This window comes from Crocuta crocuta, unplaced genomic scaffold (genome assembly GCF_008692635.1).
Source record: "Crocuta crocuta isolate KB4526 unplaced genomic scaffold, BGI_CrCroc_1.0 scaffold340, whole genome shotgun sequence".
NCBI classification, from domain to species: Eukaryota; Metazoa; Chordata; class Mammalia; order Carnivora; family Hyaenidae; genus Crocuta; species Crocuta crocuta.
In genome coordinates, this window is record NW_027530642.1 from 4,923,547 (window position 1) to 4,938,115 (window position 14,569).

A 14,569-nucleotide genomic window follows, 5' to 3' on the forward strand; every position below is an offset into this window, starting at 1 on the left:
GGATTTTTTTTGTATTACCCTAATTGTAGTTCATGTCTTGGATGTGTAAAATAGTGGTTTTAAAATAAAATCTGAGAATTTTTCAGCATTTATTCCAATAATAATTCTCTGCTCTTTTCTCTCTCTTGTGTTATTCTGCTACTCCCATTATGTATATGTTGGTGTATTTAATGTTGTTAAAGATTTCTTTGACATTGTGTTCAATGTATGTTATTTTATTTTTTATTCTTCAGATTTCTTACAGTCTATTTATCTGACCTTAGTTCACTGATACTTGCTTTTGCCAGACCAATTTTTCAGTTTTAGCTATTGTACGTTTCTATTACAAAAGTCATGTGTGCTTTGCTTTTGGTTGTTGTACTTTTCAATTACTGAAATTTCATTTATTTATTTCAAATAAGTTCATATCTTAATGATATCCTCTATTGATGAAATATTGCCATACCATCACTTAATTCTATAAATACAGTTTTCTTTAGATATTTAATTATACTTTAAAAGTTGTTTTTTTTTTTATTTTTTGTTTGTTGGGTCCAACATCTTAGGCCCTTAAAGAGAATTTCTGTTGCTTGCATTTTTTTTTAATTCACTGAGTATGGGATGAACTTTCCTGTATCTTGATTTTCTCATATATTTTGTTGAAAACTGGGCATTTTGATAGTATTTTATGTGACTCTTTTTTTTGAGAGACAGTGAGAGAGAGAGAGAGAGCGCGCACGCATGCACATGTGAGCAGAGGAAGGGGAGAGGGAGAGGAGAAAGAGAATCTTAAGAAGGCTCCATGCCCAGTGCAAAACCTGATGCAGGGCTCAATCTCACGACAATAAGATCATAACCTGAGCTGAAATCAAGTTAGACACTTAACCGGTTGAGCCATGCAGGCACCTCTGTGTGACTCTTTATGGTGATTTTCACCACCTAACCACCTGGTGTTTGTGCTATTGTTTTTGGGTTTTGGTCTCCTGATGTATCCTGGAGGGATTGAACCTAGTAATGAAGGATTCCAGGTTATTCATTGGTAGATGAGATTTGAACCAATCTCCCATAGTTCCTTCCACTGAATCAGTCTGTAAATCTGATTGGTTAGTTAGGAAGAAAATTACTAACCAAATCTCTCCCTTGTATATCATCACTTACCTCTGAAGTAAAGATGAAATTATTTATCAAATAAATTAGGGTAATGCCTCATTTGGTTTCAACTTTAATTTCCAGATTTGTTTTCCTCTTATTCCAGCAATCTATATGTTGTGCTCTCTCCTAGGGTATTCTACACTGGTTGTGCCTTAGTTACATCCAGGAGCTTTTAAAACATAGCAATGCCTAGGACTTATCTATTACTAGTTGTTCATAATCTTGATAGTAGAATGGTGCATCTTTAAGCTTTCCAGTTTCTCCAGGTGATTCTAATATTCCCCTAGCTTTTTTTAAGCTCCAAGCATTTAGACCCTTGTTGAATTAACATTTACAAACTCTTTTTTCTTTTTCCTACTTGGTTCTCTGTCGTTTTCAACTCACTTACTTGGAACATTTTCACATTATCTTCCTATCTTAAAATCTATGACTGCACACATTTCGTTCCTTCTTCCTGATACTTCTGGGTACATTAGATCAAGTTGTCCCAAACCTCCTGCTGAGGGAAGATCTATTGAGAAACATTCATGAGAAATCTCTCCTGATGTATTTTACAGACCCCAGGAAGAGCACAGAATGTCCCTGTCTCTTATCTGCCCTGAGCTATCTGTGTGACTCCAACAAGCTCCTCACTTATATATCAATAAAAGTGACTACCATTTGCTACAATGCGGAGGGACTTGGCAAATGTTATGCCACAGAAGAGCAAAATACTGGCATTATTTGTCCTGTATGAGTTATCTCAAGTAGTAGAACTTATAGTAGCAGGAAAAAAAATGATGGTTTCCAGAGGACTGAGGGAAGGAGAAAAGGGAAACTGTTGTTCACTGGGCATAAAGGTATAGTTACACAAGGTGAAAAAGTTCTAGATACTTAATGGCTATGGGAATAGTATAGTGTTGTGCACTTAATGTATTAAGATTATATATCCAGAAATGAGATTGCCCAATTATATAGTAATTCTGTTTTTAATTTTTTGAGGAATCCCTATACTACTTTCCATAATGGCTGGACTAATTTGCATATCCACCAACAGCACTCAAAAGAGTTCCATTTTACTCCACAGCATTGCCAACACTTACTATCGCTGGTGTTTTTGAAGATAACCATTCTAACAGGTCTAAGGTGATACTTACCTGTGGTTTTGATTTGCATTAGCCTGATGTGGAGCACCTTTCGATGTATCTGTTGGCCATTTTTCTCTGGAAAAATGTCTATTCAATACCTTTGCCATTTTCAAATCAGATGTTTGGGGGGATTTTATTTTAGTTTTAGTTTGTTCCTATTGAGTTGTATGAGTTCTTTATATATTTTAAGAATTAACATCTTATCAGCTATATGATTTTTAAATATTTTCTACCATTCTGTAGAATTATTCATGATAGCCATGATACAAAAACAACTTAAGTGTCTGTCAGTGGAGAAATAGATAGAGATGTGGTGTGTATATATGCAATGGAACATAATTCACCCATGGGAAAGGAGGAAATTCTGTCCTTTGTGAGAACATGGATGGAAATACTGTATATCACCTATATGTGGAATCTAAAAAAAAACCCATAGTCATAGAAATAGAGTCTAGGATGACAATTATCAGGGGCTGAGGAGTAGGGAAAATGTTGAGTTGTTAGTCAAAGGGCACAAACTTTCAGTTATAAGATGAGTAAGTTCCAGAGATTTAACATACAGCATGGTGATCTAGTAATGATACTTCTTATACACTTGAAAGTTGCTAAGAGTGTAGATCTTAAATGTTCTCATAAGAGAAAGAAAGAAAGAAAGAAAGAAAGAAAGAAAGAAAGAAAGAAAGGAAGGAAGAAAGAAAGAAAAAGGTAATTATATGATATGATGAAGATGTTAGCTAATGCTATGGTGGTAATCATTCTGCAATATAAAAGTGTATCAAATCAAACATTGCACAACTTAAAGTTAATAATGATATATATCAATTATATCTCAGTAAAGCTGGAACATGTGTGTGTGTGTGCGCGCGCACACACATACACTTTGAGCACCTGGTGCCAGTGTAAAATGAATGATATGATCTTGTCCTCAAGGATCATCCAGTCTGGGGAACTTGTCAGCTGTATCAAGAACACTCTGCTAACACCCTGGATTTCTTAATGCATTGTCCTTCCATCCCCACCCCTCACCAAATGCTGACACTGAATTGGCTGCAACACGTGCATTGCAGGATGTTGTGGGGGTACCTGTCCTGTGGTCCTATTGCTTTGTAAGGCTATGCTAATATAATAGGACACTAAGGAGATTTCTTGTTGACAACCAAGGCAAAACTGAGGACAAAAAGTCACCAGTGCCACGTATTCTAAAGCAAAATGAGAGTCAGACTCCCCTACGCTAAGGGTTTACTAGAAGGTAGCCGAATGGGCCCTGCCACCAGCAACCACTGCCCTAGCCCGCAGACAAATTTCCCAAGATGGAGGAAGATTCTTGAATTTCACTGGCTTTGCAAGGAGCACTGTGTCTGTGCTCCAACTCTGCTATAGAAGCAAAAGTTCCAAGAGACGGGAGAACTCCATGAAGGGGAGCCCCTGCTGTGTGGTGGGTGGGGTAGTGGGTTTCACGGTTTCACAAGTGAATGAGGTGGTTACCTACATTTGTCACTTAAACTTATATTTCTAGGTATTAAGGGAAATAAATGTGATTGAACATATGGGCCCTTTGAAGTCAAATCTAATTTATTTCCTATACTGTTCTAGACATCAATGTTTTTTTAAGTGACACCATGAGAAAGCTACTTGAAATTAGATGGTCTCTATTAAATAGCGGCAAGTTTTTAAATGTTGGTTTTCAGGTAAGATCAAAGTGTTGGTTACTTCCAACAAATGTATCAACTGTTTTTTTAAATGAAAATTTCTAACTTAGTTTTTAAAATTTTATTTATTATTTATTTTTAAAAGTTGTTTTAATTTATTTTTGAGAGAGAGAGACAGAGCAGAGAGGGGCAGAGAGAGAAAGAGACACAGAAACCGAAGCAGGCTCCAGGCTCTGAGCTGTCAGCACAGAGCCTGACGTCAGGCTCGAACTCATAAAAGGCGAGATAATGACCTGAGCCAAACTCTGACATTCAACCAACTGAGCCACCCAGGCACCCCAACTAATTTAGTTTTTAAATTAAATTATATATGGTAAAATTCATTGTTATACTACCTGTTAATCTAATGTAAACCTTTCAAAGAAGTAATGTAAACGTAATAGTCACTTTATTATAATAAAGGAAAAGTTCTTGCACACATCAGATTTTGTACCCTCCCACTAAGTCGGCATGAAGCAGTGCTAGACTCCAGGATTCTTTTCTAAATCTTGGCTTTCTTCACTGATAAAAAAAAAAAAAAAAGGCAGGTGAGATTACGGTGACAAATACTAAGTCTGATGCACAACCTGTGTGAAGACTGTTTTAATACTTTATCCTGAATTTTTATGATAAACCTATGAGAAATTATCGTCACATTTTAAATTAGGAAGTTTAGGATTAGAAGGTCTGAATATTATGTCAAGTTTACTCAGTGGCAAATGGGATTTGAACTCAGGACTTTTCATCTGCCAAAACTCTTGCCACTGAGCCAGACTGAAAAGCAGACTCATTAAACAGTTCTGACCAAATTTCTTCCTGCTTCAAACCCCATAGGGTCTTCTGCTTCACTCTGAGGTAAAGATCAAATTATTCATCATATAATTCAGGGCACATGTTGTCCTCTCACCCAGGCCCCTAAGGCAGGCTGTTCTGACGCTCATGTCGGAGCTTTTTGAACATTCTGGGTTTTGAATTTGTACTTTAGTTTTACAAGATGTTCCCATTAGGGGAAATTGGTTAAAAGGAACATGAGAACTCCCTGCATTAGTACCTAAGGCTTTAGGAAAGAATCTCCACTGATCTCAAAATAAAAAGGTTACTACAAGTCAAATATCCAATTAAGTCCAATGTGCTTCTGGTATTCCAAAACACTAAGAGTCTAGGGTATGTGTCCAGTTAGAGCTCCCCAAACTCTTTCTTCTCTTCTTGCTTTGATTCTCCTTTTCTTCCCAACTCAATAGGTTGGAAACCTTTCCCATCTCTTCTCTATCTTGGGTTTTCAAAGTACTGTTACTATCTCTCCTCCCCATACTTCGCGATACATCTGCTCAAATTGTCCCCAACCCCCTGCTCAGGGCAGATCTACTGAGAATTCACACGTGGGGCATCTTTCACAGCTACTTTACAGCCTCTAGGCAGAACACAGAGTGCCTCAGCATCTTATCTGCCATGAGCCAACTCATCCGTATTAAGCTCCTTACCATCAGAGTAATAAAGGAGATTTCTCAGCTGAGTGGAGGTAGTTGAGAAGGAAAGGGAGCCACATAGGCAGAGTCCCTATTTGACTGCGCAGACCCCATTCTCCGCTGCCTTCTCTGTGTCAGGTGGGTCAGGTGGGGACTCTGTGAATATAGTTGTGGTGTGTAGCATTGATGGGAAGACTGCTGTAGGTAAGTCCTTCCTGAAATAACAGTTTCTATTTTCTAGTGAAAAACTAAGGTTCCAAAGTGCATATTTCCTTGAGTGCAGCACGGCTCCTTGTGGGCTGAGCCAAGGGTTAGGAGAATAAACAGCTCCTACTTAAATATGCACAGAGGACTTGCCCGGTGTTCCTCTCAAGTCCCTACAAGGTCTTCTGCTACTCTGGATGTCTTGTTGATACTCTGGGTTGGGGGAAGGAAAAAAGGAAAAGTCCACTCGAAGTCAGAATTGAGGCAAGTAGGAAAGTTCCTTCACCTATAAGGAAGCTTCATTTGGAAATGGGTGGTTTACCCCTATGCCATGTGTTACAAATGTCTCTATGGGTTTCTTCCACAGACTTGGTAAAATGTCTTTCTTCTTGATATGGATCAAAGCTATTTTTATTATTGCCTTGGTATTTCCTCATTATTCTGGTGAGTACATTTTTTTAGTCCTGGATGAAGCATTTCACATATCTTAGAAATGCAGCACACAACTGCTATTGTCTAGAAACAGAGGAATTTGATTTATAGGGTTTACAAATCTTTAAATTAAAAAAAAATGTTTATTTATTTATTGAGAGGGAGAGAGAATCCCAGGTAGGTTCCAAACTGTCACCATAGAGCCCAACGTGGAGCTTGATCTCATGATCAATGAGCTGGTATCAAGAGTCGGAAGCTCGAATGACTGAGCTACCCAGGTGCCCCTAGAGTTTAGAAATCTTAAATTCACAAAATAAAACAGATTATGTTAGAAATATCTTCTAAAATTATATCAGTGGGTTGCTTTTCTCTCATTTCCTACCTTAGAGAGGTGGAGACAAAGAGGTGGGTTAGAATGAGTGGTAGAACTTAGCTTTTTGTTCATCTACAAATAAAAATATTTACCTATTTTTTTTTCTTTTTGGAGGCCAGATTCCATGGTCGCTAAAAGCAGAGTGTGGAAAGTAATGATATCTTCTAGGTCTGACATTCCTTGAAAATCTAATTCATTGTTTGCCAGCTTTGAATCAAGGCTTTGTGGAAGGAGAGAACTCATTGATTCCTCTGCTGACAGCTTATGTTCCTTAAAGCCCAAGGTTGCCCATAAATTTCAAAACAAAGTAGCTGTGAGGTACTGGGTAGATCTCTGATATTAGACCTGAATACTAATTAATTAAATAATAATTAATTTTCATATTAAGTGATTTTATACAAGGCATATAAAAGGCAACAAACAAGCCATTGTCTTCTCTAATGAGGGTGTCTCATTTATAAAAATGAGGGGGAAACTCCCACAACTATATTATCTTCACAGGAGGGCTTGGGTGATTATTAAGTAATACATAAGATTATTTTCACAGAGTGTGATTAATTTGAGATTATGTTTCCATATTTGAATTTATTTTGTGAATTTACTGTTTTGATACTTCTCTACAAGGCTCATCTCATTATTTGCAGGGTCCTGATTAGACAATTTGTGTAATATTTTGCTACTAAAATATGTGGGTACTTCTCACCAAAGACTCTAATGGCTTTCCTCTTTTCCTCTTCTTATTTTTAATTTGTGTGTTTGTGGGCTGGTTGCAGAAACTGGTTTTGAACCTGCAGAACCTCATTCATTTGTAAGTTAATACTCATTACTTTGGGAATTGAAAAGGTAAACCTTTGAATTTTATATTGTAAACTTTAGCAGCAAGTTATGCTGTGTACAACAGGATGATTTTTCAAAAGTAACAAATAAACAAACTATATTATTTATTACACTAAGTTCAAGGAACAGAATCTTGCCAGCCATATAAAATCATTTGGCTTTAAAGACAAGGTAAAAATATGCCATTACTAAAAAAATCCCATTACTGACCATAAGCCTTGTTATTGACAAGTGTCTGCTATGGGTTAAGGGGAGTTTAAAGTAGAATTGTTTAGTCTCGTAAAACAGTAAGATTAAAAAACAACAATCCAATTTTTTGCATAATAGTGGGTAAAAAATAATTATCGTACATTCATGGAGTGAATTCTTACATAGAGGTGAGGAAAATGAGTTGCAGTTCTAAAAGTGTGAACAGATAAAAGTCACAAAGACATTTAAAAAGCAGGTCATGTAGAATACACACATTGTTTTTTATTTCTGTAAATTATCAGTATTACCATCATTATGCACATTACATACATATCTATATGGTTATATTCATATGCAAACACTCATCTGTATGAATTCATACAAGTATGGTGATAATCTGAAATTATTGGCTTATTTAATAGTAAAACTATTGAAAAAGACACGGGAGTTATAAAAAATTGCTTTATGTTTTCTTGCAGTGTGATATATGGTTGGCTTTTAAACAACATAAGTTTAAACTGCAAGGGTCTGCTTATCCACACATTTTTTTACAAGACAGTGCAATTTTCCTTATGATTTCCTTAAATTTTCTTTTCTCTAGCTTAATTGATTATAAGAATACCATATATAGTATATATAGCATACAAAATATGTGTTAGCTGACTATGTTATCATAAGGCTTCTGGTCAATAGTAGGGTATTGATATTTAAGTTTTGGGGGAGTCAAAAGTTATATGTGGATTTTCAACTGTGTGGGGTGGGAGGGTCTATAACTCTAAGACCTTCACTGATCAAGGATCAGGTGAGCAAAATCTAACCCAAGTATGAGAAGTGGAGGTGGAGTGGCTAAATTATAAAAATACATTCAGTCATTTGTACATTTTTTTTTTTAAATAATGTTGGGTTTGTAAAAAATACACTAATAATATTTTATGTGTAAGTGGATGTGAATACCTTGATGCATATTTTTAAACCTCAGTACAGAATACTTATTCCATTTTGATGCATGGCATTTTGTGTTAAGAATAAAGAACATTTTATTTAAAAAGTTCCTGATACATTTTATGTTGTCTCTTTGTTTAACAGCCAAAGTGTGCTAAGTATATATCTCAACCAAGTACTTGCCAAAATAACATGGATCCAGTCTGTGCAAGCAATGGCAAAACTTATTCCACTATGTGCGAGTTCTGCAGTGACCTATTGTAAGAACACAAGACTAAATATGGCTCTTCCAAAATAATAAAGAAACTGTCATAAAATTATAGGAAACCCCATGTTTTTGACAGCCTAGCCACAGTATATGCAGAAAATAACTGCTCTCTCTGTAAAGCCTCAGATACACACTTGTGCCTTTCCCTGAAATTCTCATTTCTAAAAGTAGTTTTGTATTTGACCTCTGAAATATCACTCTGCTGGATATTCTTCAAATATATAAATCAATATGTTGAAATTAATTTAATGATTATTATTTACTAATGGCAGTCTAATGACTGATAGAATTCCAGAGTCCAGATGATAAATAGTAGTCTCCATGATGTAGCTGCAAACTAACTTGAACATAATTGAGCAAGAAACCCTGCTATATCCTATAGTGACAGAACTCTGAAATCCATCACAATGGATTAGCCCACTCATGCTAAGAAGGACTCCTCTGATACTCTGCTCTGTCTCTTGATCTCCATGACATACTCCAAACCATCCTTAGAAGCAAGGAATTCTGGAACCTTCCATCTAACTCCCTTTGTGTATCCTTCACTCAAAACGAGTGAAGTGTGGTAGACTTTTCTGTCTTGGCATTTTCTAACACAGATATTTCCTCTGAAATTTAATCTGAAAACCTCGAATCCTCTCCTGTCTTAGCTCTGGAAGGGTTCCAAGACTGAGTCAGGACTAAGCGTGTAGGAAGAGCTAAGTAGCCTCAGGTGGGGGGAACATGGGCAGGGTTGCAGAGCAGGAGAAGCCCATCTGCTTGTGGAACAGGCTTTCCACACTGTCTCATTTTCAAATTCTCCCTCACTGAGAAGCACTTAGTGAAATACCTAGGTAATTTTAAATGCTCTTTAAATAATTTCATTTTCTTTCTATTTTTCTTTCTTTACAGCAGAACTGGTGGAGCGATTGCTTTTCGTCATTACGGTGAATGTCCTTCTGCCTGAGCTTTGTATTTCAATGGCTTTTATTATGAACCAATTTTGTGGTAGATTCTACAACCAAATAAATTTCCTCAGTCAGTGTTTTAAATTCCTAGATAATCAGACAACGACTTTTATGGTATACAAGATGGGATATAGGATGTTGAAGAATTTTTCTACAAGCCTATGATTGAAAGGTTTTTCTTCTCTGTTCAATTATTCAACGTCAGTTGAAAAACTACCTTGATTTTGTGTTTCTTAACATAAAACTTAATGCAATAAAATAATAAATATTTCAATCAATACAATGTTCAATGATATCCTTATTAAAAGACCTTTTCCTTCTTTGACTGGTTACTGGGTGAAAAGATATAAATGCTTGTGGTAACTATAATTAAAGAAATATTTTCATAGATGAACAAATACTACATTATTTCTGCACTTATTAAAAAATACAGACACCTGGGCTCCTCTATATCTTAAATAATCAAAACCTCTAGGAAAGGGATCTGGGAACTTGAATGCTAATATGTACTCCTGGTTAATCTTATGATTATAAATGTTAGGCAATATGGACTTAAACTATAAAACATAGGTCTGTCTATCGTTGCATGACTTAGAGATCCTATTCAAAGAAATAGTAAAATTCCTGAGGTTTGGGAGAAAAATTATATCCTTTCTCTCTTATAAATAAGTCAAGAGATAGGTTGGTGACCGTGGGGTGACAGGCAACTCTGTCTTTACCAATGCAGTCTATCCATTTGTTGTCTAAGTCTGAAGCATGTCCATTTGTTCATCCCTCAGCCAACGAGAAGCAGGCTTTATTTGGGTGGCTGTATGTTCATTTAAAGTTTGAATTTAATGGCAGCAATGTAGATTGATTACTAGAAGATAACTATCAATCTACTACACTATCAGGCCTGCTCTCCTTTTCACTAAACATTTCTACCTCTAGATGAGTGATCTATGGGGGAGTTATATATTTACATCTCTAGTATTAATTCTCTGTTGTTGTTGTTGTTGTTTTTTAAAGTAGCCTTCATGTCCAGCATGGAACCCAACATAGGGCTTGAAATTCATGACCCTGAGATCAAGACCTGAGCTGAGATCAAGAGTCAGATGCTTAACGTACTGAGCCCCCTCCCCCCACACACCCCATACATCGTTAGTACTAATTCTTAATGAAAGTGTCCATTATAGTGTAGACATTAGAGCTACATTATAAAAGTGCATTCAGCCACTTTCATAGCCTTTTTCATTATAGAGGACACATATAAAAACCATCATTCAGTGAATGCCAGTAAATGTGTACATGTATTGTTTTTCCTTTTACTTAACGTATTATTTTTTAAAGGTCACTACTATCTTGGTAAAAGTGGGTAAGCAAAGCAGATACTACTACGGTCTTCTAGGAACTTTGGGTTACTTGGTGGAAGTTAGTATCCACCAGTGATGGGAATTCCACCTCCCTCCATAACTGTTTTCCATAAAGCTTTGTGAGTTAGCTTCCCACATCCCCCGTGTTATGTAACTTAGTTCTTAAAGGAATCTTGTTGACATCAGCTCTGTATTTTAGCCATAATAAAAGTGAGACACAGGAAATTTAACAATATTTAAAATTTAGCATGTGATAAAGAAAATACAGTGTTTTCTTATATTTAGATAAAATTCACAAAACTTACAATTTGCCATTTTGAAGCACAAGATTACATATTATTTAGTATATATTCATTCACAATGTTGTGCAATCATCATCACTAATGACAACGCATTTCCATCACCTACCTCCTTCCAAAAACCAAACAAAAAACAACCACATAATGCCGAATTCCCCAACTATCAATTCCTGACAACCATTAATGTATTTCTTGTCTCTATGAATTTTCCTACATGGACATTTCACATACACAGAATCCTACAATACGTGTATGATTTTTTTATATGAAAGTAAATCTACTCACTTATTTACTTGTGTGGTTTTTTGGGAAAGACTTTCTGCGCTTAGCACAGTACTTTCAAAGTTTAACCACACTGTAGCATGTATCAGTACTTCTTTCCTTTTTATGACTGAATAATATTCCATCTGATAGGTATCCCACATTTTGTTTACACATTCATCAGTTTATAGACATTTGGATTGTATCTACTAATTGGCTTTTCTGAATAATGCAGTTCTGAGCATTCTTGTGTAAGTTTTTTTGTGACCATAAATTTTCATTTCTCATGGACATATGCTTGGAAGTGGAATATCATGTGATAACTATCTTTAACATTTTTGAGGCAATGCCAAACTGTTTTCCACAGAGGGTACACCCTTTTACATTCCTACCAGGATTGAATGAAGGTTCCAATGTTTCTATATCCTCACCCAAATCACAGTTGTTTATTTTTTTAAAAATTAGATTCATCCTAGCAGGTTTGAAGCAGTATTTAATTGTAGTTTGATTTATATTTCCCTTATGGTTAACAATGTTGAACATCTTTTCACATTTATCAACCATTTGTGTTCCTTTGTAGAAATGTCTATTCAAATCCTTTGCCCGTTTTTAAACTGGGTTGTCTTTTTTGTTTTCAAGTTGGTAGTATTCTTTATACAATCTAGATCCTAGACCCTTATCATATATATGACTGGCAAATGTGCCATTATTCCATTTTGGGTTGACTTTTTTTACTTTCTTGATAGTGTGCTTTGATGTAACAATTTCTTTTTGATTTTATGAATCCCAACTTAACTATTTTTGCTTTTGTTGCTTGTGCTTTGGTGTGAATATGTAAGAATTGTTACCTAATCCTAGCTCATGAATGTTTACCACTAGGCTTCCTTCGAAGAGTTTCATAGTATTAGTTCTGGCATTTTAGACCTTTGATTCATTTTAAGTTAATTTTTATATACAGAAAGAATTATGGGTACACAGTTAAACTTTTGCATGTGGCTATCCAGTTGTCACAGCATTATTTATTGTTAAGACTAGTCTTTTGTCTTTGAATCTTCTTGGAACTATTATCAAAAATAAGCTGATTAATAAGATAGTGTGTTATTGGCCAAAAACTAGACAAATAGGTCAATGGAACATAATAGAGATCCCAGAAATAGACCTCCCTACATATAAATACAGTCAACTGATTTTTGACAAAGGAGGAAAGGCAATGTAATGGAGCCAAGAGACCCTTGGCAATAAATGGTGCTGGAATAACTGGACATCAGGGGCAAAAAAATATATTTAGACACAGACTTTATATCCCTCACCAACATTAACTCAAAATAGATCATAGATTTTACATAAATGTAAAATGCAAAACTATAGAACTCTTAGAAGATAACATAGGGTGACCTTGAGTAGGGTGATGTCTGTTTAGATACATCATCAAAGGCTTGATTTATGAAAGAAATGATTGAAAGACTGGACTTGATTAGCATTAAAAACTTTTTCCCTGTGAAAGACAATATCAAGAAGACAATCCACTGGCTGGGAGAAATATTTTCAAAATACACATCTGATAAAGGACTCTCTTTTAAGATATACAAAAACAACTCCCAAAATTCAACAATAAGAAAACAAACAACCCAATTAAAAATTGGCCAAAGATCTTAACTGACACCTCACCCACCTCACCAACAAACATATATAGATGGCAAATAAAATATGAAAAGATTACTCACATCATATGTCATCAGGGAATTGAAAATAAAAACAACAAAGACATTCTACCACACACCCATTAGAATGGACAAAGCCTAGAACACCACCACCTCAAATGCTGACGAAGATGTGGAGCACAGGAACTCCCATACATTGTTTATGGGAATGTGAAATGCTATAGCCACTTTGGAAGACAGTTTTGCTGTTTCTTACAAAACTAAACATACTCAATGCTGAGAACAAACTGAGGACTGATGGATGGGGGGGTGGGGGGAGGTGGGCATGGAGGGGGGCACTTGTGGGGGTGAGCACTGGGTGTTATATGGAAACCAACTTGACAATAAACTATTTGTAAACAAAAAAACAAAAAACAAAAAAAAAACTAAACTAAACATACTCTTCCCTGATGAGCCATTGATTGTGTTCCTTGGTATTTACCCAAAGGAATTGAAAATTTATGTCCATATAAAAATCTTTATTAATGTAGTAGCTTTATCCACAATTGCCCAAACTTGGAAGCAACCAAAATGTCCTTCGATATGTGAATGGGGTTAAAACAAAAATTATGGTAATCCAGACAACAGAATATTATTCAGTGATAAAAAGAAATGAACCGTCAAGCCATGAAGACAGGGAGGAAAATTAAATGCATATTGCTAAGTGAAAGACCCCAATTTGAAAAGGTGTATATTGTATGATTCCAACCATATGGCATTCATGAAAAGGTAAACTATGGAGACAGTAAAAAGTTCAGTAGTTATCAGGGGAGAGCCATAAATAGGTAGAACACAGAGGATGTTTAGGCCAGTGAAGATAATCTGTTATGATATTATAATAATAAACCTATTTCACTATATGTCAATACTTATAAAGTATACAACACCAAGAGTAAACCATAAGGAAAACTATGGATTTGGGGTGATTATGATGTGTCAATGTAGACTTACATTGTAAAAGTATACCATTCTGGTGAGTGATGTTGATAATGGGGGCGCCTATGTGAGTGTGGGGGAAAGGACATAAAGGAAATCTCCGTACCTTCCTCTCAATTTTGTTGTAAACCTAAAGCAGCACTAAAACAATAAAGTCATAAGATAACAATTGAACATATGTATATGAATTTATTTTGACTCCTTATCTATTCTATTGCTCTATATGTCTATCCTTATACCACCAGTACCACACCTTCTTATCACTACAACGTTGTAGTATGTGTTAAATTTGGGTATGTAAATCCTCTAACTTTACACTTTTTCAAGATTGTTTTGGCTACATAGGCTCTCTTGAAATCCAGTGTAAGTTTTAGTATTAGATTGCCAATTGCAGCAAAAAAAAAAAAAAAAAAAAAA

At 35.6% G+C, this 14,569-nt stretch overlaps 1 protein-coding gene across 1 annotated transcript; it reads left to right on the forward strand.

Moving 5' to 3' along the window:
• Positions 1–5,993: 5,993 nt before the first annotated feature.
• Positions 5,994–9,635, forward strand: LOC144235477 (ovomucoid-like). Its single transcript, XM_077769046.1, has 4 exons — positions 5,994–6,060; positions 7,195–7,229; positions 8,534–8,649; positions 9,549–9,635. The coding sequence occupies exons 1-4, from the start codon at positions 5,994–5,996 to the stop codon at positions 9,601–9,603; spliced, it is 273 nt and encodes a 90-aa protein (XP_077625172.1). The 3' UTR covers positions 9,604–9,635.
• The last annotated feature ends 4,934 nt before the right edge of the window (positions 9,636–14,569 follow it).